This window comes from Phyllostomus discolor, chromosome X (assembly GCF_004126475.2).
Source record: "Phyllostomus discolor isolate MPI-MPIP mPhyDis1 chromosome X, mPhyDis1.pri.v3, whole genome shotgun sequence".
NCBI classification, from domain to species: domain Eukaryota; kingdom Metazoa; phylum Chordata; class Mammalia; order Chiroptera; family Phyllostomidae; genus Phyllostomus; species Phyllostomus discolor.
The window spans coordinates 4337429-4365270 of NC_050198.1; the positions used below are offsets into that span (position 1 = coordinate 4337429).

General features: G+C 40.4%; 2 protein-coding genes across 4 annotated transcripts in view; one reads left to right on the plus strand and one right to left on the minus strand.

Moving 5' to 3' along the window:
- BMX (BMX non-receptor tyrosine kinase) overlaps positions 1-12111 on the plus strand; it is a 52097-nt gene extending 39986 nt beyond the window's left edge. For 2 of the 3 annotated variants that reach the window (XM_036016505.1, XM_028522817.2), the window contains exons 15-19: positions 1657-1873; positions 2985-3049; positions 6044-6162; positions 9307-9464; positions 11637-12111. In XM_036016505.1, coding sequence (XP_035872398.1) covers positions 1657-1873; positions 2985-3049; positions 6044-6162; positions 9307-9464; positions 11637-11711 — 634 coding nt within the window. In that variant the 3' untranslated portion in view covers positions 11712-12111. The remainder of the gene's footprint in view (positions 1-1656; positions 1874-2984; positions 3050-6043; positions 6163-9306; positions 9465-11636) is intronic. The other variant, XR_004900930.1, reaches the window with a different exon arrangement.
- A 2335-nt stretch (positions 12112-14446) lies between these two features.
- ACE2 (angiotensin I converting enzyme 2) overlaps positions 14447-27842 on the minus strand; it is a 43587-nt gene continuing 30191 nt past the window's right edge. Inside the window, exons 12-19 of the mRNA XM_036016383.1 lie at positions 26226-26324; positions 25377-25499; positions 24578-24750; positions 23633-23697; positions 20923-21023; positions 19381-19497; positions 17111-17305; positions 14447-15405 (exon numbers count right to left, since the gene is read on the minus strand). Of these exons, the coding sequence (XP_035872276.1) occupies positions 15297-15405; positions 17111-17305; positions 19381-19497; positions 20923-21023; positions 23633-23697; positions 24578-24750; positions 25377-25499; positions 26226-26324 (982 nt within the window). The 3' untranslated portion in view covers positions 14447-15296. The remainder of the gene's footprint in view (positions 15406-17110; positions 17306-19380; positions 19498-20922; positions 21024-23632; positions 23698-24577; positions 24751-25376; positions 25500-26225; positions 26325-27842) is intronic.

Here is a 27842-nt window from a genome sequence, read left to right on the forward strand (position 1 = left end):
CCAAGGTCACCAAGCTAGTTTAAGTGGCAGAGCAGAAATGCAAGCTCGGGCAGATATTCCAGTGTCTGTTTCCTTAGTCATTCCTTTACGAAGGCCAACGATACCAGGAGAGCCAGAACGATCATTTTTACCACAATTACCAAATGGCCTGGAAGCAGAGGGCCTATGTGCATACAAGCTTTGGGCTAGGGCTGGCTTCGTGGCCATGCAACCTGCACAGTTTTGAGAACCTCGGCACTTACAAGGGCTCCACACTTGGTTTAAAGCTGTGCTGTCACCATCCTGAACTTCTTAATTATTCTTAAATAAGCTCCTCTGCCTTTTCATTTTGCTCTGATGCCTGCAAATTATGTAGCTCATTGTTTTCAGCAATTGGGCCATCATAAAACTGGGGAGGAGGCCCTGATGTCTCCCTTTTGTAGGACAGAAAAATCTAACAGAAACTCCCTTAGGCTCATGGGGTAACCTCCATGTCCTGTGTAACTTTAAAACATTTTTTTTTTGCTATTAGAACGTTGGTAATCATAGAGTCATGAAAAGTCATTAAAAAATCATGTAGTCATAAAAAAAGAGGTCAAACTATACCATAAGGGGAACGTCAAATCCTACATCGAATGGTCAAACCGAAACCTAGCAGGTCATGGGTACCAGGTGGCATGGTGTTCCCACCACTTGCCTCTGGTTAGTGACAAAACTTGCTCAAAGAATAGATTTCATTGGGTGATAGACCTGTGTCCCGTCACAAGTCTTCCTTCTGAAGAGAGAGTTGCTGAATACCATGCAGGTCTCTACAGTTGCTGAAAGATATGTAACTGGGCTCACTGCCCTGAGTAACGTGATAAGTCATTTTCCTACAGTTAAAAACTAAATATTTAATAAGTCAAATAAAAAACTAAATATTTAATAAGTCCTCGATTATTAAAACATTTAAAAGTTGCCAAGTTACATTTAGGTTTACTTTACACATCTGAACATTAAAGAATCATCCTGTAAACTGATAAGAATAAATTACATAGGACAAGTTGATGAACATCTTAACAGCTAACTGTCTATCTGTCATGACATACCAGAAGCACTATGTCATGTGGTTACTATTTTCTAAATTGATTATTGAAAAAATAATATACAATAATGTAAAATGTGTTTTTAAAAAAAATGCCTAATCTCATTTCCCTAACATGGCAACTACCAGTATTTACATTTTATCTACACCTTTTATATTCAGATACAATTGTTTTAGAAATATTTAGACATGAAAGTTAGATACTTTAAAATAGAAGAAGTATGTGATATTTAGTTGTAGCTTTTTCCAAATTAGTCATGGAAATTCTCAAGATGCCGCAAGACTAAACAGGATTTGCAAGGCACAAGACCACTGCTTCCCTGCTTCTCTGTACAAAAGCTGAACACAGCACCCCAAACCACTAGGCTGCTGCTGGGTTGTTGATGTCCAATATGAGACAGCATGTTTTTTTATTTCCAAAGGCTAATGTTCCCAGAATAAAATCCAAAACTTTCCTCTTTGTCTGTTCAAGTAGGAGCAAGGAGTGGGGGTGGATGCAAACAAAGAAAACCTAAGAGTGATTCTTTTTCAGGACATCTGGAAAATGGAGTGTGCAAATTCAATACTGAACTTTGAAAATCTGTTATTTCCAGGAAACTCAACCATCCAAAGCTGGTGAAATTCTATGGCGTGTGCTCAAAGAGATACCCTATATACATAGTGACTGAATATATAACCAATGGCTGCTTGCTTAATTATCTGAAGAGTCATGGAAAAGGACTTGAACCCTACCAGCTCTTAGAAATGTGCTATGATGTTTGTGAAGGCATGGCCTTCCTGGAGAGCCACCAGTTCATACATCGGGACTTGGTAAGCAAAGCCTTTAGAAACTCAAAGAAAGAAAAGAAAGCAGTTCACGGTTCCCACCTCCAGCAAGGGGGCCTTTGGTAGGAACGGCAAGAAGTCCACCTTTGCTTTTTGCTCGGTTATGACTTGCTTAAATACATGACAGTTTTGTGATTAAAAAACCACAATTTCACCCTGGCTGCTGTGGCTCAGTGGAATCAGCGATGGCCTGCAAACAGAAGACCAGAGGGTCAGTGGTTCAATTCCCGGTTGGGGCACATGTCTGGGTTACAGGCCAGGTCCCCAGTTGGGAGAGCATGACAAGCAACAACACGTTGATGTTCCTCTCCCTCCCTTTCTCTAAAATTAAATAAATAAAATCTTTTTTTAATCACAATTTCAAAATAAAATATTTGAAGTATAGAGAGGCCAGAAAAAATAAAAGAAGCCATCAAGATCTATGTGGTTGTGTTGGGCTTGAAGGGAAAGAGATGGAAAGGAGAGGTGTTGGTCAATTTAGTGCTTCTTTGACCCGTTAAACTCAAGTTGACCTTTACTCTGGGAAAGGCTTGGTGCTGAAGCAGTCATTTAATTAAAAAAATAAATTAAATAAATTAAAAAAAAAAACAGAAAGAAATGAAACTTGTGTGTTTAGGTCAGAATGGGAGTGGGGCAGTGTTCTGCCTGATATGCACTGGTATTTGTCTTTAGACAGTTTCTTGTGCTAAACAGCCAACATGCCATACATACTAGGCAAGTATATTCTGCGTCTCTGGTGCAGCATTTATACCTTAAGAGCACATGTAACTGCATGGGATCCTAGTGGTTAAGAGGAGCCCCTAGGACCGATTTCCCCCCTCTCATTGAGGAGCTCATATTCTGTGTTTAATGTGAAATACTTTTTGTGTTTGACAAGGATGGATGCCTGGATGAAAAATAGTTATGGGAGCACATTTTTACTTTGTAAAGTTGAAAACTGCAAAGGAAAAAAAGATGACTTCCCAACATTTGGGGTTTTGATATACAATCTTAGATTTTGCTGAGAATTCTCCCAAACAGAAGAAGAATGTCAGATTTTGATGTCAGAAGATTCCGTTACTTTTACCATATGATAATTTTGTTGTTTTCTCCAAAGGCTGCTCGGAACTGCTTGGTAGACGGTGATCTCTCTGTGAAAGTATCTGACTTTGGAATGACAAGGTAAGCCAGTTCCAAAGGGGCAACCAATGAAAGGGGGATTTCCATTCTCATCTAAATGCCATCATAATCGAAGGCCCTGTGGTGATACAGAATGTGCTCTGAATTGGATGCTTAGAAACCTGGATCCCCTCCCCCATACAACCTCTGAATACCTATGAAACATATTTTATACCTTTCCTTACCTGTAAGATGAACTTGTACTTTAGAAATTATCCAAAGTTCCTTATAGTTCTTTCAACACGTTAATATTTTCTAAACTTCCAAATAAACTCAATGAAAGAGTCTAAACATTTAAATATAACATACTACAGCCAGATGATTTGGATAAATGTGTATATAAACAGATAGACAGTTGATGAAGCTTCCTTTAGCACTGTCGGCAGGGGGAGGGGGGACAGTTCTTAATATATACTCAAATGGGTAGAGCATTAACACTAGGAAAATTTTTGCTATCATGGCATTAAATTTTTCTGAGGTTCTCCAGATGGGTGTTCTACCACCACTTAATTCTTTGGAGAAACATTTTTATTTTAATAGCACTTTAAAAGATTCTTCTATTCCCTAATTCTGAATCCTCATACAATTTAAGCCTCAGAGCTAATTTTCATAACTTTACATAGGAAATGAAGACATATATGCTGGCCTTTCCATTCAACAAACATTTGTCGAGTTTATACTAGATTCCTTGGTCTTTGGGACATACCGATATGAATGGGATAATCCATACCCTCAAAATGCCCACAGTTGCTCTAAAGGGCAAGTTGATGTCCTGGACATTGTGACAAAATACAGCTATAAAATTGTGCTGACTCAACATAAACTTGTGTAATTCTGAGAAGGAATAATGCAGTTTCACAGAGATCTGAAGAGTTGACCAAGACCAGCTCTGTATTTAGCAAACATATCCCTAAAACAACATAGGAGAATCTGTTTCTTTTTTTTTTAAGATTTTATTTATTTATTTTTAGAGAGGAAAGGAAGGGAGAAAGAAAGAGAGAGAGAGAGAGAGAGAGAGAAACATCAATGTGCGGTTGCTGGGGGTCATGGCCTGCAACCCAGGCATGTACCCTGACTGGGAATTGAACCTGCAACACTTTGGTTCGCAGCCCGCGCCCAATCCACTGAGCTACGCCAGCCAGGGCGAGAATCTGTTTCTTTAAGAATTCCCCAAAATTTAGTATTAGGAAGTGCTCTTCTGGGACCCCTCAACATTGCAAGATACCCCTTTAGCTGCATGCTACTTGCCATCACTCCAACCACCATGCACCGAGTCTTCTGCACTGACATTCCATATGTATAGCTCTCCCAAATGCAAGAGAAAAAGCTGCTCTCTGCTTCTCAGGGCAGGGAGTGGCTCTCAGAACAGGCCCGGTCCCCACCTTGTTGTAAAAGTAGGAATATTGACTGTTAGAACAGTATACAGGGAATATACCTCAAGTTCTTTGTTGCTTAGGAAGAGGAACACAGGGTCTTGCTCTGAATAAGGGATCCTGGGGGTCATGCACCAGACCCTTTTGGTCATGAAGCTCTGTGTCACATCGTTCAGGTGCCTGTGACTTAAATTGGTCCTGATGATTTGAAGGAAGGGTTAAGCTGTAAGCATACCCCAGCAGGGGGGTGCCAGTATAGTTTCTGGGTGCCTTGTGATGATGTCTAAGGAGCTGGGTAGGCCCAGGGAGGAAAGTACAGGTGCTGTATGTAATCATATAAATGCATTCTTTACTATTACTATTATTAATATTTCAAAGTCTGACTTGTCAAACCAGCTTTTTCGGGTGTTTTAAATTATAGTAAATATCTCTAACACATTTTGATGTGTAAACTTTTCCTATAAACTGTATCTAAAATTTCCGTGTTCATAATTTTCATTTTATTTTATTATTTTCCTATTTATGAGTCATCATTTATTTGTTTTTGTGGGCAAATATATGGGGTTCCCCTCTATTAATTATATAAATAGTATGTGATCATTGTGAGAAATATAGCTATTGTGTATAAAGCCAAAAGTAGAATTCGCCTCTCCCCTCTACCCCATTTTCAGCACTAGGAGTAAGCATTGCTAACACACTTGGTGGATGTCCTTCCATACCTGATTCCTAGGTATACCCAATCACACACACAAATAAGTACATTTACTGTTTATTTCCACAAAAGTGGAACAAATCATATATACTTGATTTTACACATAACCATATACCCTAGACCTCTATTTATTTTGCTAAATATAGAGCTATTTCACTTTTAATGGCTGCATGTTATTCTATTGTATTAATGTACCATATAATATTTAATCACTCTTCAGCATGTGGACATTAAGATTGCTTCTATTTTTATCATTATTAGAATGTAGTGAATATCTTTGACCACATAATTTTATGGTCTTTATTTCTCCATAGGATATTGTTGTCCATGATTATTTATAACAGCAGAAGATCAGACACTGTTTGCATAGTTAAACAAATTATGTTAATCCAGAAGAGCACATTCATCCACTCAACATGATGCTGTATATTAAAATGTAACTACGGGGGCAAAATGTTCTTGATATGCCATTAAAGAAAAAATAAAAGCAAGTTTAAATACGACAGAAATCCAATTTTGCTCAAGTTATATATAGAAAAAAAGACTGGAACATATAAGCAAAAATGTATCATGAGTGGCAGAGTTACAGGTCATCTTTGGGGTGGGATTCTGAGTGATTTTATGTTTACATTTTGGTGTTTTTCTATATTTAGCAAACATTTTGCTTCAGACTTTGCTGTTTTCAAAGTTAGATATCATTTTTTAAAGCCTCCAAGTCATAAGCAACCTCTAGGAAACTCTCATTGAAAGGAAGGGAAAGATCAAGAACACCGAGGCAGTCAGCTGAGACTGGCTGCCTCTGTGTCCTTCAGCAGGCTGTACCGCCCGCCACGAGGCGATGGCGGCCAGCAGAGCTCTTCCCATGCTGCACAACTAAAGGCTTAAGGTCTGTATTGATGTTTCCCCCCACAGGTATGTTCTTGATGACCAGTATGTCAGTTCAGTCGGAACAAAGTTTCCGGTTAAGTGGTCAGCCCCAGAAGTGTTTCACTACTTCAAATACAGCAGCAAGTCAGACATATGGGCATTCGGTAAGAATGTGGCCTCACAGGCCCCAGCCCCATTTCACAAGCTAGTTTCCACAACAGGAAACCACAAGAGTAGCAACATCCATTTTTAGCAAAAGCCCTGAGCGCTTACAAAATCACCTGTAGACAAGCAAGTGATAGAAAAAGAAAATATTTTCTTGGGTCAGTGTTAGGATGTGTACCACATATTCTTTTTATTTTTTAATACTTTTTAAGGGTTTATTTATTTATTTTTAGAGAAAGGGGAAGGGGGGAGAAAGAGAGGGAGAGAAACATCAATGTGTGGTTGCCTCTCGTGCGCCCCCTACTGAGGACCTGGCCTGCAACCCAGGCATGTGCCCTGACTGGCAGTCAAATCGGTTAGTGACTATTTGGTTCACAGGCTGGCACTCAATCTACTGAGCTACACCAGTCAGGGCAGGATGTGTACCACATACTCTAAAATTTGCATCCTGCTACCACCTTCTCATTCTGCTACCACCTTCTCTTGTACTGAAGATTTCAAGCAATATTCTAAAAGGAATCATTGAAAACTAAAAGTGAGTTTGCATGAAGTCCAAAACACTGAAGGCTTTACAATGGAATCATCAATTTTCGGCATGAAAACAGCTGTGATAACAATTCCTTCTGATGGGCCATTTTGAGAGCATGCCTAATGTAAAAACTAAATATGACTCAGTGCTCTCTGTGACCCATATCAATTTCAACTAGTATCCTCATTAAAATCATAATTTAGAGCAGGAATGAGCAAGCCACAGCCCAGGACCAAATCCAGTGGCCTGTTCCTGTAATTAGTTTTGTTGGTGTCTGGCCATGCCCATTTGTTCAGTATTGTCTCTGGCTGATTTTGTGCAGCAACAGCTGAGCAGAGTAGTTGCCATAGATACCACATGATCCAAAAAATCCTAAAATGCCTACTGTGCAACCATTGATAGAAAATGTTTACTGACCTCTATTTTATTAAAAGATCTATTTTGAAATTTGGTAAAGATAATTAGAAATCAAGTAACTCTTTAATTGTGAGTTTGTAGATTTGCTGATATTTTCTACTCTGTAAGGAATGTAAGGCCTATTTACAATCACTGTCAGATGGATCCACAATAAATAATCCAAATTATTATAAAGCTATAGAATGTATTGAATTCAACTGAGAGTAATTTCATGCTTGTCTTGGTCCATAAGCATAATTTGACTTTCTGAATGACATCTATAAGACTGTCTTTTACAAAAGCATAATTTAGTTAGCCATTTATTTTTATATGACATTTTTTAAAAATAATTATTCCTTTTGTAAAAGTGGTATCGTTCATTGTAAAAAAAATAATCCAATGTAGACAGAAAAAGGAAAAACCAAAAAGATAGCATTTTGGTGACTATTTGATGTCATTTTGTGCTAATTAACTTGTCAAAATTAGTTTCAATCTCCTTATTTCAGTTGATATGCCTTATGAAAGATACTTTTTTTAAAATGTCAGTATGCTTACTCAAGAGTTCTGCCATGTTTTTGACCAAAATTGCATGATCCAGCGTAATCACTCATCTTTGCAGCAGAACTTGGTTTATGGCATTTTCTGGCTGTTTTCAAAACTAAATCCATTCTTAAATAATTTGTTACCAATAGAGATATTCAAAATGAGCCAGAGCCTCTGAAAGCAATTCTGAAAGAGTAGCTGCAAAGATATTTTAAGCAATGAAATCATTCTCGCGATAAGTGGATATCCTCCCAAAGAACAGTGTTGTAAAGGAAGCAACATGTTTTTAGATGGTTGCTTTAGAATGGTTTTTTAATGCATCCACGGTAACTTGCAGTATTATTTTATTGCAAACATTTTACATAAAATCTGTACCCCTAAAAGCCAGAAAAGTTTTTGAAAGTAGTACTTCATTTATGGTTGTAGAACAATTTTCTTCCTTCGTACATCTTTCTGGTTTTCCACGGTTTGGCAGCTGGCTCACTATTCAAATTCTCTGGCCTGGCTATAAGTATGATGGCAAATGGCCACCATTTAAAGAACAGTTGAAATGCCCCATGCTCTTTTTAGTGTTTTACATGTTTTATTCTATTTAATCCTCATGGCAACTATATGATGTGCAAATATCTGCATATTCTAGATGGGGAAACTGAGAGGGTAAGGAATTTTCCCAGCCTCTAAGGGACAGAACTGGTCCTCAAAGGCCACATCTGACAGATCCCAATGCCAGACTCTGACCACCATGACCAGAACTCAGGGTTTTTTTTTTCTTTTTCTCTTTAAGATTTTATTTATTTATTTTCAGAAAGAGGAGAAGGGAGGGAGAAAGAGAGGGAGAAGAACACCTGTAAGTGAAATATAGATTGGTTGCCTCTCACACACCCCCTATTGGGGACCTGGCCTGCAACCCAGGCATGTGCCCTGACTGGGAATCAAACTGGTGATGCTTTGGTTTGCAGGCCTACGCTCAATCCACTGAGTCACACCAGCCAGGGTAACCAGAACTCAGTTTCTTAACCTGGAGTTCATGATGCCCTAGCTGGGGGACTGCTGACACCCAGAAACCAAACACAAAAATGCTGTGCTTTCATTTTACCAAGGGAGAGCCAATGGCTTTACTCAGATTCTCAAAAGGATACCCGGCCCACAGAATATTATGAACCACTGTGGCATTAAGAAAAGGAGCAATGCTGTCAATGATTTTATCTTTAAATTTCCACTGAAAGGTAATTTGCTTGTGCAATGAAATTGTTGCACACAACTGCCAAATAAAGGTAAAGGAAGGGTGATTACTTCAATCAGTTACTCCTAAGGGCTAGAATCATGAGGCCTGTGGGTTTACTGAAGCCCCAGGTGTTTCCCTGAAGTAGCCCAAGAATCTTGGCCCCAAGTAGCTCCCCCTGAAGCTGCCTTTGCCATTTACCCACTTACCAGCAAGAAGGGACATGTAGCTCTCAGGGAATATGGAGGAGTGACCCTGGGCTCCAGAAGTGATGGTACAGACCCACCCTCCATACCTTGTCCTTTCTGCTAGCATTCATTTCCCAGGGTTCCCTCACTCTGAGCCATAGTCTTCCTGACCTTGCATGTGTGAAGCTCATTCAGGAAACTCTGTACCTTCTGACATCAGCTCTCTTTCTCTGTTGTCTGCTGGCCACGCCTCCGCGTCATGCAGGGATCCTGATGTGGGAAGTGTTCAGCCTGGGGAAGCAGCCTTATGACTTGTACGACAACTCCCAGGTGGTTGTGAAGGTCTCCCAGGGCCACAGGCTCTACCGGCCCAAACTGGCATCAGACACCATCTACCAGATCATGTACAGCTGCTGGCACGAGGCAAGTGCACCACCAGGGGGGCTGGGTGTTGTGTCACCATTAGGCAAAGCATTGTTGAGGGGAGGCTCCTGCTACAAATCAGGTGTAAATGGCCCTGGGCCTCTGCCTTCAAGTGTTTGTAACTGAAAACAAGTAATGCAGGTGCTGACAATTTAACAAATAACTTATGTCCAGCACTGTTCTACAAACTTCATAAATATTAGCTTATTTTTTCATCAGGAAACACACTACGAGGTAGGTGCTATTATCATGGCTGAAAGTAGCAGAAGAGGAAACAGACCCAGAGAGGTTAAGTAACTTGTCAAAGGTCACACAACTATTAAGAAGTTGCAAAATAAATGGTAAAGGCTGGCTGGCAAGTCTTGGCAGTCCCCGTTCTTAACTACACTATGGGGTCTCTGCTCGAGTAGAAAATGTCTAACAAAAAACTTACAACCACATGTAGAGAACACATAATGGACACAATTCTGTTCTCTCTTCCTGTGCTTCCCAAATACTGAATAAAAACACTCCCTGCAAGCGAGGAGTAAGAGTATCTTTGAGTGTGCACATGGAACTGAAATGGCAAGAAATTGATTTGCCTTCACAGAACACAGAACTCAGTCTTTACACACATACTCAAACCCAATATAGTTATATATTACACATGTACAATATAAATATAGGCAAGTGCAGGACTTACTGCTGCTGCCACCTGTGAGATGGAGAAGAGGACCAAACAAGCAGTTGTGAGTCGAAGCCAGACCTCCTTGGCCTTCCCCACGCCAGCTGCACGGGCTAGGGCTGCACCATCAGATGGAAGGGGGCCCTGAACAGGCAGGAATCGCCTTCCTCCCACAGCTGCTCCTCACAAGTGTGTGAATTGTGGCAGAATCCGTTGAGAGGGGGTTGCAGAAACAACCCCCACCTGCAGGTTCTGCATATAGTGAGCATTTGGTACATTTGAGTTTCCCCTCTTTTTATAATTAATTTTGCAACTTTTGGAAGAACATTCACAATTTTCGCTGGATTCCAATTTATCTTTCCCGTACTTCTTTTGCACAAAATAATCATGTATGTATATGTGTGGTTTTGTTTGCCGTTCTTCCATACCAAAAATGAATCATACAAATTTCTCTCCCCACATGTTGCCTCTCTAGCACTCAGCCTGTTTTCCCACTGAATTTATGCCTGTCTGGTAGATGAGAAATGGCATTTAGTGCAGCTTTCACACGTCTGTCTGTCGTTAAGAATGAGGTATATTTTTAAGGACATCTGAGTCTCTTTCTGAGAATTAAGTGCCTTGCCTTTTCTCTCTTTTTTTTTTTTTTCCTATCAGGTTATTGTTTCTCCCATGTCAATTTTAGAAATCCATTTATGAAGTGACTGTACTTTGTATTTTGACTTGGGAAATTTAACTTTTTTTTTCATCTTTTTAATTGTTGTTCATGTACGGTTGTCTTCATTTTCCCCCCACCACGGCCCCCCTCCCCTCCCATCCCCACCTCCCACCCTCAGACCTACCTATTCCCTTTGGCTTTGTCCATGTGTCCTTTATGCGTGTTCCTTGATGGACCTTCCCCTGTAAGTCCCTCCCCCCTCCACTCTGGTTACTGTCAATTTGTTCCTTAATTCAACATTTCTGGTCATGTTATTGATTTGTCCTGTTCAAGAACAAGCCATGTTTTTCTATGTGTTCAAGTCTAAGTTTGTATTTCTCAGCAGTGTTTTAAAAATTTCCTTATGTGGGGGTTACATTTTTGTTAGTATTTTATTTTGGTGCTGTTGCTACTGTAAATGGGGATTTCTCTTTCATTATATCTTCTCATTGGTTATTGTACATATATGTGATTGTAAATATATACTACATATATATTGTACATGCATATCGATTTTGTATGTTAATTTTATATACCACTGCCCTGGTGAATTCCTTTATTATTTGGGTTAGTTTTATCATTGATTCTCATGGTTTTTCTAGGTATACAATCATATCTTATGCAAACCAAGATAATTTTACTTTTTCCTTTCAATTCTTAGGGCTGTAATTGTGTATTCTTTAGTGAAAATGTCTGCAGTGTTTCCACATGTTGAAAGTTGCTAGCCTTAGGACTCAGGCATAAATATTTATATATTTTATTTTTAATCACAACTTTCATAAACTAAACCAATGGATTGTTTTCTTTTATTTAGCTTCCTGAAAAGCGTCCCACATTTCAGCAACTCCTGTCTTCCATTGAACCGCTTCGGGAAAAAGACAAGCCTTGAAGAAGAAACTAGATCTGATGGGAATGAATATAAATCCTAGCCAACATCTTCATTCTTTTTAAGGAAAGTAGCAAGGCACACACAACATAATTTAGCTACTTCATCCTAATGGTATTCTGTGTGCTGATTGTTTTATTATCTAGAAATGAAGAAGTTAGGAAACAAAAGATATCCTTGAAATTTAGGTCAAATTAGTAATTTTGTTTATGCTGCTCTTAATATTATACTTCCAAGCCTATAGCAGAAGCACATTTTCTGATCGCAGTAGAGAGGAGGCATGTACCATGTGTAAAGGTTGAGCAGAACTGAAAAATTATTTGTTGGGTATTTGTTCTTTTCTTTATATTGTCACTCTCATAATACTAATTAAATATGCTATTAATAAGTACAGAAATGTGGACATTTGTCTTCATGTTTTAATGTTGTCAATCTTTAGCATCCATGAGCATCCATGGAGAGTTTATTAAAACACAGATTCCTAGGAATTACCCCAGAGATTCTGGTAGAGCAGTCTGAATAAAGCCTTTAACAAGCACCCGGATGTTACTGTGTAGTCAGTCAGAACTGCCCTAGGAGACCTCATTATGCAGTGGGCATTGTTAGGTGCTCCCTAACTGAATCCAACTAACACAATTCTCATCTGATATCCAGAGTAGAACAACAACTCTTTATGTCACCATGTACATAAATAGAAAATTAAAGGTGAATAATATTGTTCCACAATATATTAACTATGTTTCATATAGAGCAAGTTTTAAAAGATGCTAAGGTATAACTTGGTGCCTTTTTCCTTACCATTAACCATTATCAATCTCAACTCAATTGTAACCCTGATCTTATATCTAGAATCTATTAGATTGTTGCTTTGTATTCCTTTGAAATCCTTGAATTTGGGGCTCTGAGGCTTCTGGCTAGTTTGACAACTGAAGTTTCTATTTCAGTCTCCTATCTTGACAGAAAGGTGCAGAAATGTGCATTTAGTTTCTAATGGCTATTCCTAAAACATACTTTCGCTTTAAAACTCTTCCTGGGAATGCCCTTCACAGCCTGCTGCTGAACCCATAGTTTTCATCTCATCTGGAATCTTTTTTAAGTTTATTTATTTTTTAAATTTTTTATTGTTGTTCTATTACTGTTGTCCCAACTTTCTCCCTTTGCCCTCCTCCACCCATCTGCTTGCTCCCACAGTCAATGCCCACCCTGTTGTCCATGTCCGTGGGTCACTCATACATGTTCTCTGTCTAGTCCCTTCCCCTTCTTTCCACCATTATCCCCACCCTGCCCCTCTGGTCGCTGTGAGTCATTTCCACGTTTCCATGACTGTGGTTCTATTTTGCTTGTTAGTTTATTTTTGGATTCTTTCATTGCCATTTCTATAATGTCAAGAAGGGAAGAGAGAGGTTATGTGGAGGGCACTATTACAATGAAAAGACACCCCAATTAAGCCCTGCTACTATGTTCCAGCTTTAAGTTAACAATCTCCCTTAACAGACATTCATACCCTTCCTCATCCCATTTGCCCCTCACTCCCCCCAGCTATTTTCAATGATCCCTCTAAGTTATTTGTTTCCTGATATTTAAATAATGATTCTTTTCAACACAATTGACTTATGATAATAGTCTTCTATTTTTTACGGAGGTACACAAATCTCAATTTATATTGAAATAAAAATTTAAAAATAACCACTAGGGTATTTATACATTCAGCCAGCATTTATTTAGCATGTACTGTGTGCCAGGTGCTTTCCTACCTGAGTGGAAAAAAGGAAGAACATGGCTCTTCCTTCTCAGTGGGTCACAGTCAGCTCTCTGACCCTGTCTACCAGGGACTGCAGCACAGGCTGTGACCTCCCCAAGGAAACATTTCCCATGCCCAAAGTATGTCTTTCTGCTCCCCCTAGTGAAGGTTGCTTTTCTTTCTTCTTTTTCTTTTTATATATTTTTTCTAAAAATAATCATCCTTATAAGTAAAGTAATACATGCTTGTTGCAAAAATTCAAACAATACCGAGTTGTCTACTATGAAAAGAAGGCAAAGCCTGGCTCAGATGCCTGGCTCCAAAAATCAAGTCAAGCAAGATTTTAATGTCCTAGCAGAGGTTTATCAGCAAATAAGTCCAGTGATGCTAGGGATAGTCAGATAAAGGAACAATATGCATACTATTTAAGACATGCATAATATTTTTAATGCTGTTAAACTGTGTTTAGTAGTGACATCTGGCATTTATTGTTGTTTTAAACCAGGGGACTGCTCATACTTCTTGGGAGCGAAGAAAAAGTTCATCCTCCCCTGACTTGGCTAGCTGAGCCACTGTCATCATTATCTCTGCAGAATTAATTAAGAACAAAGGTATCTAACATTATGTTGGTCACCGCATAGAGTGGGATGATGGGTAGGGTTTGGATATCTTCATCTATTTAAGCTATTTTAAATCAGTCTTCAGGTATGCAGTGGATGCTGGGTTCAGAACCGGCCTGGAGGCTCTGCGATATATATAAAAGCAGCATCAGGTTTGGCTCCTAACCTGAGTTTATGCATTATCTTTAACACAACTCTTTTTAGGCTGAATTTACAATTGCTTCATACAATAAAGAAATACAAGAAATTCAGACACATCCCCAAACACGAGAGGTCGAGAGTCCCAGACATTCAAACAGCAACCTAGTCATCCCTACGAGTGAAAAGAGGACAGAATCCACAGACGCCCCAGTACATAAGTACCCATGAGACCACAGGAGTATGCAAATATAGTATTTATTGAGTGTTTGCTTTGTGCTCAATGCTACTCAGACATTGTGGGTAAATACAAAAGGTTTAAGAGGTTGGGTGCCCATTTCAGAGCGTGACATACAATTGGGATTTCCATTCACTCTACAGTAGAGAACAATATACGTTTGTTTCTACCAGGTGTGCTATGTGCGAGGCATTATATAGGCCTCAGGAGCTAAATGAAGTAGCTTGGGAGTGAGAAGTCTACATCTTCTGACACTCTCTGGATTCGTCTCTGTTCTTTGGAATTGTCAGCCAGAGGAAGGCATGGTCTTGTCCAATCATCACTGGGCAAATCACTATAGTACTTAGAGTAGGTTAACGTGAAGACACTGTGGCATCCTGTACACTTGAATTAGAATGAAGTGAACAATGTGTGTCATTCTTAATCCCTGCATCTCCATCAGTTCACATGAACCCTTCTTAAAAGCTATCCATCCAGATCCCATGCAAGGCTCCTACTCTGAATCCCACCCCATATGCATTTTTCCCCCAACTCCAGGGACACAACGGATAGTTGCATTTCCATTACCCGTGAACAGCCTGGGAGGCCAAAGACACACTTTCTGTATTATTCTCAAAGATAAACATTTCTTTTAGGAAACAGGGCAAGCCAAATATTGAGGCAGAAATAAGTAGTAAGAGGAATGCAAGTGAAGAGACCCTCTCCTCGGCATGCCTTCTTTGGACAAATTTCCTGAACAGAGCCGTGGTGTTGATGTTTAATGACACCTTTAGAATCTCATATTTTCTGTACTGTGAAATTGACACTTATGTAGAGTAAAATCACCTCAAGAGGAAATAAAAATGATTTTTTTAGAAGGAAGTTTGAACATCATCGCCATTTTGGAATCCTAGATTACTTTCTCCTTTACTCAGATTCACAGAAGAATAAGGATTTTCTTCAATGCTCGGTTCATCTTTCCTGTTAAATAAAATGAAGTCACCTTAATATAGTGATGTTAAAATGACACCACCTCCCTTGGACTCCATTGGGCCCGGGTAATTTCATATGTCAACATCTAATCACTGGTGTATTTGTTTGTGTGTGTCTCCTATTAATGGACTATAAACACCTGCAGGGCATTAGGTTCACTTCTTTAGCTTTGGTTGTCACCATGGCTGGCAGAGCGTGAGAGTCATATCCTAATGGGATATGAGCTCTGGAGTCAGAGAGAGGGGGGCTCTGTGCCTCAGTTTGCCTATTCAGAGAATTATAGCAATTATGTGGAGCCCATGAAATAATGCTGGCAGAGCTCTGACAGCACCTGGCATGTAATCCTCAAGAAATATTAACCATTATTATTTTTAGGAACTCGGTGGTCATTTGGCCAATTGCCTCACGTTAAAGAACTCCCTACTGTATCACCATCTTTCAAAGTATAAAAATCACAGTAGGGCAGCTTTGTAGTATAACAACCAGCCTCGAAAACTGGCTGTATATTCCAGTCTGTTACTCATTAGCTGTGTAAACTTGAGAAAGTTACTTGGCCTTCCCAAATCTCAGTTTTACATATACATGAAGATAAGTATACAGTTACATCACAGGTTTGCTGAAAACATTAATGTATGCAAGTCCTCAGCAGGGTAGCCAGTCTTATTTTTATATGTACCTTCCATTAACATAGTGTGTGGCATGAAGGAGATGTCCCCAAATAATGTGTTTAATGAGTTAACTTTGGGACAGTATCTCATGGACAAATTTTTAGTATGTAGAAGAGTGCTTCCCAAACGGCAATGTGCATGCAAATCACCTGAGGGGTGATTAACAAAATGAAGATTCCGATTCAACAGGTCTACAAGAAATTGCAACTGGTTGGGTTTATGAAGGAAACTTGGAGGCAAAGAGTGACAGGGAAACTCTACATATCCTTTTGTGCTTTAAAATTTTTAACCGTATGGATGCATTCTATTCAATACCTAGTTTTTAAAATGAAGCTACTTTGGAGGAACTAAAAAACTAGAGTTTTTTAGTACATGTAAAAAGTCCATCAAGAACATATGTAAACAACCTAAGTGTGCATCGAGTTCTTCAGGTGCTATAACATACTATTACATAAGCCCAATGCAAGTAAATGATTTGTCAAGACCTGGTGAAAAAAATCTGGTGACAGAACAAGATTATAAACCATGTCTCCAGTGATTAAAATCACTGAACTTGGATCTTCAACTCAAGAACAAATTAGAGGGTACTTGACCCAGGAACTAGGGAGATGATGGTAAGTCTGCACTACCCAAGGAACAATGAAGATAATTAAAGAGTAGCAGTTTGAAGCAAATGTCAGAGCTCATTCTTAAATGCTTCACACTCCAAACACATTACCCATGCAGTCTCTAGGGCCATGTCTAGACCCAGGAGAACCCATCAGTAATGATAGCCCCCTGAGCCAGCCCAGTTTATAGTGCCTGCTAGTGGTAGGGAAATGATGCTGTGGCCAGGATGGAGTTTACCAGGGCATGCTGGTAAACCCCAGGCTGGGCCTCTATAGTGTGGTAGGGCTTGCCAGGAAGGCAAGCACTGAGAAAATGTCCTAATTGTCTTATACGACCTACCACTTACTGCAACATTTCCAGTTGGTTTTCCCTAAACTTTTGTTTTAGGATAGGTAAGTCTAGGAAAGGTCACTTACTTCCTTCGGTCTCTGATCCCAGTGAAGATGAGCACGGCAATACCAACCACTACCACTCCCATCACAACTCCAAAGACAATCAGCCATATGGTGACAGCTGGCTGGTAAGGGGGTTCCAGTGTAGGCTGAATACCCAGGAACTCCAGGCTGTTGTCATCCAGGCGAAAAGCATCATTGATGCGGCTCCGGGACTTCCTATTCACAAAAGCAAAACACTTAGGCAAAAGGAACACTTGGGCAAAATACAATGGGGTGTAATTATTTACTCCTTATATTGCTGCTTCTGAAAGAATTTGATAAGGCTTATCCTAAGAATGTACACATTAAATAGCAATGAAATTGAAGTAGATCACCAGCCCTGGCTTGTGTGGCTCAGTGGATTAAGCACTGGCCTGCGAACCAAACAGTTGACTTCGATTCCCCGTCAGGGCACATGCCTGGTTAGCAGCCCGGTCCCCAGTAGGGGGCACACGAGAGGCAACCACACATTAATGTTTCTCTCTCTCTCCCTCCCTGCTCCTCGCTCTAAAAATAAATAAATAAATAAATAATCAAAGTATATCACCAGGTTCAAGGAAAGATATGCTTTAATAGTGATGCACCTTTAATATCTTGCAACCTGGGTTAGGTTTGGCAATGGTTTCATTAGATAACTGGTTGGAAGTGTAGAAACATACAAATGGATAGCATTTGTTCACTTGTGATGATTTTGTTGCAATGGCAAAGTTACCATATTTGGCAAGAACTTCCCTTGTGTCAGAGCATGTCTACAATGACTTTATATCAAATAATAGAGAAGAACAATCAAATGCACCTCTTCCACAAATGAAGTGGGTCCTGGACCCAGTTGTATTTTCCAAATAAAAGGTGTTGACATTTGGAAGCAGCACAGGGGAGAAACACAGGAAAGGGGCCTTTGCCAATTTCTCCAGCACAGGGATGGGGCATGGTTGAATTTTATGGGTAAAAATGGATGAAGATTATTTTTTAAACAAAACAAAAAGATAGTGAAATGGAGACTATTCCGGATCAAAAACCAAAATGTGTGGTATCCCATCCTCCTACCCTTGAGTACCCTTGAGGTCAAGAGGTCAGAGCCCACCCAGGGAGGGAAAGAGGTCAAAGCAGAATTAGTCATCTAACCCTTGGCAACCTTAGCCTGAAAGTGTTTCCAGTCATTCTGGAAACAGGAAGTGTGAGGTTCCCTGCAGCTTTCAGGAGGGCTGTGTTTTTTCATGATGATCTCAGCCCGCACTTTTCCCCAAAAGGAGACAAAGCATTTGAAAGTAGTGAGTATCTGGGTGTGGGTAGGGTGCACACCCACCCAAGCCAGATTTTACAGGCACACAGTGCCCAGCAGGTCTTAGCTCGCAGCTCAAGAGGGCCACCTACTGAGCTTCCTCACATCAGGGCATCCTAAGCTTTTTAATACAAGGGGAACCGTCGTCATCTGCCCATTCTCCACTTTTGCTATTTTGGGAAACAGCCGAGGCAAATTGGCAAGCTGCTTCTTCTAAATGCACACTGCCCACAGCAACTCCCTCTCCTTGTGCAGAGGCTAACCAGTGTCTAAGGAAACCTATGCTTGCCTACTTTGTTTCAGACTTTGGTTAGTTAAATGAGTCCTACATCCAAGACCCCATAGCAAATGATGGTAATACCTGTCCATGCCCTGTCTGCATTTAAACCATTTTCCATGAGTGCTGGCCAGACTTTCTTCAGCCAGTACCTGCTGCCTTTGCCTGAGAGCATTCTCAGGCCACAAGATTGTGCCCTGCTTGCAGGCTAGAAATGCTGGGGAATCCATGTCACCTGTAAACAGTTTTCAACCAATGACTGGTGAAAGGTGGCAAATAAATACCCCAGCTGTACTGGGACAATCTAGGTGCATATTCTACACATGTCTTCTAGAATTCCCCAGCAAAATGCCACTCTAGCTGCCCACAACGGTAACTTGCTCAATAGTATGCTATGTATTATCTTCCTTCCATTCTCTGTCTCCTGTCCACACTTCCCTGTCAGTGCTTCTTGAGATCGCCTCCTAAACGAACTGCTTACACTCAAATCCTTGTCAAAGAGCCTGAATCTTGAGGAGGCCAAATCAAAACATTCCCCTTGCTACGAGATCCCTTCAGAATTAAAAGCCAAGTTTTCAAGATAAGGTGAAACATATATAAATGACTCAGACCAGTGCCTGGTACCCAGTGAGAGGTGCTCAATATTACATCTGTGAAGCCCCTCCACCTTACAGTTTGAAAGTAAAATGTCACCTGATGGCCTCTTCAACTTCACTTCTGGGAACGATGTCCGATGTATCATTAGGGGAAGTGACAAAGAAGTTGAAGGAGACCCTTGGTTTCAGATCATACACCTTCACGTCCTCTGCCCTGTGGAGAAGCAAAAGAAACATCTTCCTTTGTAGCACAGAGGACACAATGAAGTGAATGGAGACTTCCACTGGTAAAAAGGAGATTGGCAGAGGGCCACGGGGGGGGGGGGGGGGGCGGGGGTAAGTAGAGACATAAGGGGCAGGGCAAACAATGGAAGGATATAATTGTCCATAAAAACGTAACACTGCTCAAAGCAAATGAACTCGGCTACTTAAGTTGTGATAGCATATCTTGGCACTATTTGTGCTGCCACTATATAAAAACCACATTTTTTTTCAATAATAGAAAAATTTCAAACTAACAGCAACGGAAGAATCAGCAAGGAGTTAGTCACTGGTGAGTCAGGAGTGATAAACAACATGGTGGGCGGCAATGGCTTAGTAACATGGACAGAGGTGTGTTCGCATCCTGCAGTCCTGCCCCACTCCGCAGAACTGTCATGCTATACCCACTGGCGTGGATAAGGAGTGGGGTTTATGGTACAAAGCGTTGAGACTGTGCTCTCACAGCTGCCAGAGTGGGTCTAATAAAATCTAAGGCAAATCGTGTAGCTCGTAGGCCTTCTCACTCAGAATAAAAGCCCAAGTCCTTAGAATGACTTGTGAGACCCATATGAACTTTCTTCTCCCCGCCAACCCCCATGTCCCAGTACCGCCCTAGCCAGAGTACCTCTTTCCTGTCTTCTGTGATCTCACTCTGCTCCAGCCGCACTGGCCTCCTTGCCGACCCTTCCATGGGTGAAGGATATTCATTCCTCAGGATCTGTCCACCTGCTAGTTTCCCTGACTGAAACATTTCCCCCCGTGTCTGCATTACAGGCTTTCTCTCCTGCTTCCTATATTTGCTCAGATATTCATGAGATCTTTTCTGACCATTTTAGTTAAAACTGTACACTCACACACACACACACACACGCACACACTCAGCATTCCCCAGCCCCTTTCCTGTTGTATTTTTCTCCCTAGCACTTATCACCATCTAATTCTATTATATTGCACTTACATATTTTGTTGATTGTCTATAACACGCACACACACATACACGACATATTCATTAGAATACCAGTACAAGCTCCATGAAGAGAGGTCTCTGCCTTTTTATTTCAGTGTTAGGGGTGGATTAGCGCGCTCGGGGGAGGGAAGGAAAGAGGAAAAAAGAAAAGAGAAGGGAAGGGGAGGGGAAGGGGAGCAGAGGAGAGGACATTTAATCAGAACAATGCCCGTGCAATCTACAAGTCAAATAAGTCACAGGCATCCCTAAATAGAGTGGCCCCACATTTCAGGATATCAAAGAAGTTTAAAAGTTATTAGGAAGGTTTTCTTGATTTCACTTGAATAAAACGTTAAGCACAATATCTTTTTGGACCCAAGAATAAGAGGAGGCCTGGGTGGAGTCACCTGGAAACACAGCAAATCAACTCACCTAAAAGGAATCACCTGCTTTTTGAGATCGGAAAAATGCTCTCTCATGGCATATGCAATAGATGACTGGAAGAAGTACATTTCGTTGTCGTTCCATTCATACTGCAAATTCAACAGGAAAAGCACTGCTCAGTGGGGATCCTAGGATACAGGCAAGGCTCGATAGCCCACAAGCATTATTTTCAAATTTTCCAATATTTCAAAGATTCTTGCTGTTCATGAAGTCAGTGACTTCCAACTGGAGTGTCCAGCAGCATCACCTGGAGGCCTTGTTAAACCACCACATACTGGGCCCCACCCTCACAGTTTCCAATTCAGAAAGTGATGAGACCCAAGAATTCGTATCTCTAATGAGTTCCCAGGTAGTACTGATGGTTCTGGTCAGGCAACCACACTTTAAGAGCCACTGGGTTCACTGATTCTTTTACTTTAGTTTATTGTAACAGGAAATAAACACTCTGAAGACAGGTCTATAGGTGGGAGCCACACAAGTTGTGGCTTTTGGTTCACATGTCCATATATTGCAGACAAATATGCTGAGTTTTTACTATTTTTATAGTAAGTTCTCAAATATGTGTAAATGTAAAAGAGAAAGAAACTTGGGGTTCAAAAGAAAAAAATTCTTTGTAAACCAGGTAATTTATTTGTTCTTGTTTTTCAGTGCTAAACAAATGGTTTGTGTATTGGTGTAGTCTGTGAAAGCTTAACACAGAAGGAAAAAAGCATTCACTCTTTCTTCCAGTAGGTGGCAGTAGAGATTAATGAATGGCACAAATCTTGCGTCTCTACTGTCTCTTTAAGAAAAACAATTAGACAAGATTTCACAAAAGAATTGCTACATCATTAGTTTCAGCTTGGTGTCACTCAGGTTCTGGAAAAAGTTGCTTTAATGGTAATAACATTATTAAGTTTGCTACCAATAATATTCTGATTCTTTCTTTCTTTCTTGACAGAGCAATCAATGTTCTGTTGTTAAGGCCTTTTCCTTATGTTTGACCAAAATAGGTGTCAGAGAGAAAACTAAAATACAAACAAACAACAAAACAAAGCGAAGAAATCCCAACAACTACCAGGTGAAATCAAAGACTTAACAGCTGTTGACACAGGCCTGGGCAATATCCGATGATTTCTTGATGACCCTAGCCTAGTCTGGTTATTATTTCTATATATTTTTTTTTAAATAAAGGTTGAATTCTCAAAAGATACAACTGGACCTCTCCATGAAATAGCTTGAGCTGAACGGGCCTAACCCTGGTGTGTAGTAGATGTGCTAGAAGGATGGTTCTGATCTCATTAAAGGAGACTTTTGCTCAGTGAATTGGCCTCAGGATGCTCAAACTCTGTGAAGACTATTTACCAATCCCTCGCTGCATGGAAAGAGCACGTGGGACAAACGTCAAGCCAAAAAAAAAAGAAGATAATTGAAAAGGAACCTGATCTGCTGGATACTTTAAAGGAATTAAAATTCAGTAGGTTAAGGGACAACTAATAATGACAGAAAGAGAAATAATCCCACAGACACTCAATGATTGTTAAGAAAATAGGAAGTTGAACTTTAGGGTTTGGGAAGTGCAGCAGCTCTATTTTTATTATTTATTTCTTCAACGTTCACTTTTACTCCCGCGTTATTTATATTCAGATATCTTACTTATTTATGAAAATTGCACTACAACTGCTGTGGAGTCTTGGATAATATTTAACCTCCCAAGGAAAGTAAGGGGATAGAAATGTAACCTTTGGATTTATCCAGTGCAAGTAACAATTTACTGTAACGCTTGGGATTGTTTTATCCAATAGTCCCAGAAGGTCCTCTAATCCTGCAGAGCCTTCAGGTGGCCGCGCCTCTACCCAGGCCTTTGGTCCCCTCAGGGAGGCAGCACTGAGAAGACAGCACTGACGAAGCAGCCATGTCAAAGGAGACGGCACTCTCGTCTTTCCCAACCAAAGCCACTACTTCTTCAGACTTTAGGACGTGAAATAGGTGTTGAGAAAAAAGCACTAGCTGATGAAAGTAATGCACAAACAGGTATATGTAATAGCATCGTCTGTAAAACATTTCGGTATCCCAAAATGCACATGGAAAGCTTTGAAACTCTTGATGGCACACTCCAGAGCAATAAAATCAGAATGTCTGGGAGTGGGACTCAAGCATTATATTTTTAAACCATCCTATAGGACTCCAATGTGCAGCCAGATTTAAGAAACTGTTCTAAATCAGTACTTATCATGCATACAAATGACCTGGGGGGTTGTTCAAATGCAGGTTGTGATTAGGCAGGTCCCGGGCTGGGGTCTAAGATTCTGCATTTAACCAGCTTCCAGGATATAGATAGTTGACTAAAACAAAACAAAGCAAAGCTCCCTACACTACTTCTAAAAACAAACAATCTATCAAAATATAACCACGGTCTCCTCAAATACCAGCAATGGTGTTGACAGTGAATTGTAAGGGTGGGGATTTGGTATTTAAATGTGGATGTTTTCTCACGGGTCTTCAAAATACCTTCAAGGTAGCAAGGAAAAAGCAGACAAAGCCCGTCTGATAAGGAACGTGCTACTGAAAACAAAAGGCAAAGGCCCAAACCTGGGATTTTCAGTTCCCAAGGGAACTATGTGGGCTTTCATCTTTTAGGCCTCCCTGGGACGGGCTTGCTGTGTCCCAGTTAAGGGGGGCACTGAAAGGCCTTGGGCACGCTGTCCCGAATACTCACTGCTTTGTCTCCAAGAGCTGATTTTAGGCTTATCCTCACTTTGATGCTTTGGGCGGCAGCAGCGTCTGATGAAAGAAAGATCACAGGCTGTTGTTGCAAATGACAGATTGACCATGTGTGTTTATTTCCTTCCCACCCCAAGACCCCGCTAAATGATAGTAAAGGAATTTTTTAAAATGTGTAAATACACTTTTTGGAAACTGAGAAGTAATGGAGGAGTGGTAACTGCTTTCTCAATGGTCAGGGTGCAGTGGCCTAACGTGTACACAGAGACGGCAGAAAACCCTGCAGTGGCTGGGGACTCAGGCACAGCTGGAGGTGGGTAGAAGATCCCAACTATTCCAATGTCTCTATTCTTTTCTGTCCCATCCCTTTGCTGCTTTTCTGCCTTGCATCCACCACTTCCTGGCTTGTATATCTTCTTTCTTGAATGAACTCTTCTTTCTGGCAGTTACTTTCATACTTCTAAACACTTTGTTTGCATTGTTATTTCTTTCTTGGTTAGTTTTCCACATGTACTTCTGCCTACCCTTCCACCTCTCTTTGTCGCAAAAAGCCGCAAAATAAAGGATATAAAATAGTATATTTCTTGGCTTTGCAGACATAATGACATAAATGTTGATCATTTCTTCACTAAAAATCAGTGTTAAGCTTTATCATCTTTTCAGAACAGGATTTGAGTCTAGCGGGTTGGGAACTATTAGACTCTTTTATCTTAAACATCAGGCTAACAAATCAGGAGGGGGTAGTTTTCCCTGCACATAGTAGGTATTCAAACAACATTGTTTCCTCCCCAATAAAATGATGGTCGCCATCATAGCAGTCAGAAGCAGGGTCTACTCAGACTGCAAACACACTCTGCTATGTCTCAGCCCCATGAGACGGGGGATAGAGAGGACTAGGGGGAGGAAAAAGGTCTGAAATGCGTTAACTCAGTGAACTTACATGGACTCCAGGTGGTGCGCCATCCCACAAAAGAATTCCTATTCTGATCTTTCAGCCAGGTAAACAAAGGCTCAAAGTAGTTGAGCAGTGGTTTTACATCCATTTGCTTTTTTCCTACAAAAGTTTCCAACGCACGGGTCCAGGGTTCCGATTTGCCAAGTTTCAGCATTTCGCTACATGAAAAAAGAGGGGCGGGTTCAGGGCCTTTTGAGGGAGTTCAGATGTACATAATATTTACATGTATGATCTATGGTTTCTCCTCTTTGGCTTTGGTAACTTTGCTCCTGGCACATAAGAAATGAATGCATGTTAACGGAAGAAGTCATACTTTGATCTCTTCTCCCTTCCAAGTACTACAAAGAAAACTCTATAGTAATGACATGAAGAAAGGAGGTAGCCTGTCCAGCTACCACATGGTCTAGGCTCCCGTGTGACCACAAAATAAAAATGTAATTAGTGGTTAGGACATTTGGGGGCCAAAATTTTTCTTTTTAGAAAAAGAAATCTCCTGGATAGTATAGCTCAGTGGATTGAGTGCAGCAGGCCTGAGAACCAGACCGTCACCTGTTCAATTCCCAGTCAGGGCACATGCCTGGGTTGCGGACCAGGTTCCCAATAGGGGGTGTGCTAGAGGCAACCACACATGGATGTTTCACTCTCCCTCTTTCTCCCTCCCTTCTCCTCTCTCTAAAAATAAATAAATAAAATCTTTGAAAAAAGAAATCAAATTTGAAGCTAAGCATGGAAATGAATAATTTTGGGTAGTAGTAGAGGTGCAACAGTTTGAAGCATTTCTTACAGCAGCTTCTGCCCAGCCGCAGTGGAATTTGAGATGTCACATTTGTGCAGGGGACCTTCATGTTGAGCTATTCGACAAAGGGCTTCTTGAAACTGGAATTGAAAAATGGTCCTTGTGTAATAACTGTAAAAGAGACAAAGAAACAAAAGAAGCAAACCCATGTTTAGTTACTATAGTAGAGTCATAGATTGGGGCATATATTTCAATTCTGAGACCCTAGTAATCAAAGACATACTCATCAAACCTCTTTCTCCAGAAAGACCTAAACAGGAATCCTTACAGACTCATCCTAACCTACTTGCATTTCGGTATCAGCTGATAAAAATGCAGTATTATTTTTTTAATGCTAGCTCACATTTGTATTGTGATTCACAGATTTATAGCCCTTTCATATAAATGATACTAATCAATCCTTACAGCAGGTGAATAACATTATTTCCTCTGTACAAATAAAAAAACTGAGGCTCAGCAAATTCAACATCTGGGGCTAATAGGTGAAGAGCATAGGTTTTTGCACTTCACGTTAAAAATGCTCTTTCTATTCCAGTCATTCTGAACTCTACCAATAACAAGAAGACAAACAAAAACACTTGCTTGTTTTCTCCCAAGGATACTATAAATTCCTTGACGGTAGAGAAATGATCCCACACAGTTTTATTTAACACAATAAATCCTGTTGAGTTAAATTCAATAGAAATTGATTATCTATTTTGAGATTTTAGGGGGGGAGGTGGGTAGAGATAGAAGGAGAAATTGTAGCCATTGCTTCATAGACCCCTATTTCTCTACCATTAGCACAGCTATCCACAAACCCTACAAGTTAAACAGTGAGAAGAAACTGTAGTTTACCGGATGAATGAGTAATCATTAGCAACGTGGAACAGAGCCGCAGGATCACAGTATGTTTCATTATGGGGCACAGGTTCCACCACACCAACTATTTCTCGCCTTTGGGGAGAAAAGAAGATATGTTAGCTGTGGGTCACTCACCATGAGAAGGGAGAGTGGGAGGTAGTTAGCGCCATTTCATCAGCCAATGGTACTAGAATTGGTCGTTAGGTGAAACAGAAACAATGCCCAAAATTATAGACTACAGCTCATCATGTGTTTAACTCTTCCTTTTTAAATTCAGCCACAGTATCCCTTTGGAAAATAACTGTGTCTTCAAAGCAAGGATTCAATAACGTGCATTGCATGCCCCAAAACACACAGTGAAAATCCTAATAATTCCTCTCTGGCACCACAGTACATGTGCACCTGGCAGACAGAATTTTGTAAAATTGAAATCTTACTTTTTCTTCAAGGCTAGCTCAGATGTATTTTTCTGTGAGGCCTGCCCCTGTTCCCACCCACCTGCCAGCACAGTGAACCTCCCCAGCTCCCTTAGCCTTCTCTAGCTGCACCTTCTTTGTCATTTCTCTCTCCATTTTATAATTATTCATGTATGTGTCCTCCTTCCCTTGGAAACAAGCTCCTGGAGGGCAGGGCTGTGTCTTGGTCATTTCTACAGTTGCAGTGTCAAACACGGTGTATAATGCTAAGGAAAAACATCCTGTGTATTTGTTGAATGAATAGAATAATTAACGCATTAATGAACCATCTTAAGGGTCTGATGCCATGTACCTTTAGAAATAAACTAAAAAGGATCTAAAATGATTCATTTAGAAAAAAAGGGCAAGGCAATCATGCATTTGGCATTGTTTAAACTGAATACATTTTTACTCTCTGAGTGTGGGATCATTATAGACACAATTTTAGTAATATTCAGACACTAGAAATCCTAAGCAGTAGTTATGTCAACAAATGCAACACTGGCAAAAAAAAAGTGGCACAGACTTAAACTTATGGATATGGGGCTGAATGTTACATAGGTAGGTCTTCACTACAAAAAGGAAAAATAAGAAAAACAACAAAAAAATGACAGGCATCTAATAGATGGTGAGGAAAAGATTTCCCTTCCTTCCTTCTGTCCTTCCTTCCTCCTGCCCTTCCTTCTTTACTCCTTCCTTCTATCCTGTATTCTTTTGTAATCTGTCATCTAAAACCCATTTATTTCATATCCACATGTGTCAGGTACTGTCCAAGGCACTTAGAAAACAGTGACAAATAATGTATTGCTGAAACTACTGAAAGGGATCATTATCTGTTACCCAAATGTCCCAGGCTCTCTCTAGCTTGAAATTCTCTCTGTTTCCCTCAACATACACCTGGTTAACTCCCACACCTTTCTCAGAGCTCAACTTGGATGTCTTTCCTCATCTGATCCATCGGATTTGGCCTTGGATCTCCCCTTGGCTGTTCATGGATCCCCATTTCCTCCTATATCACAATACAGTAGGTGGTCGTGGTTTTATTTTCCACATCCCTCCATAGATTAAAGTTCTTTGAAGTAAAAGACAACAACTGAAATGATAAGCATTAGATCCTCAGGGCTTTGCCTAAAATGTAGAATCAATATATTTTTGT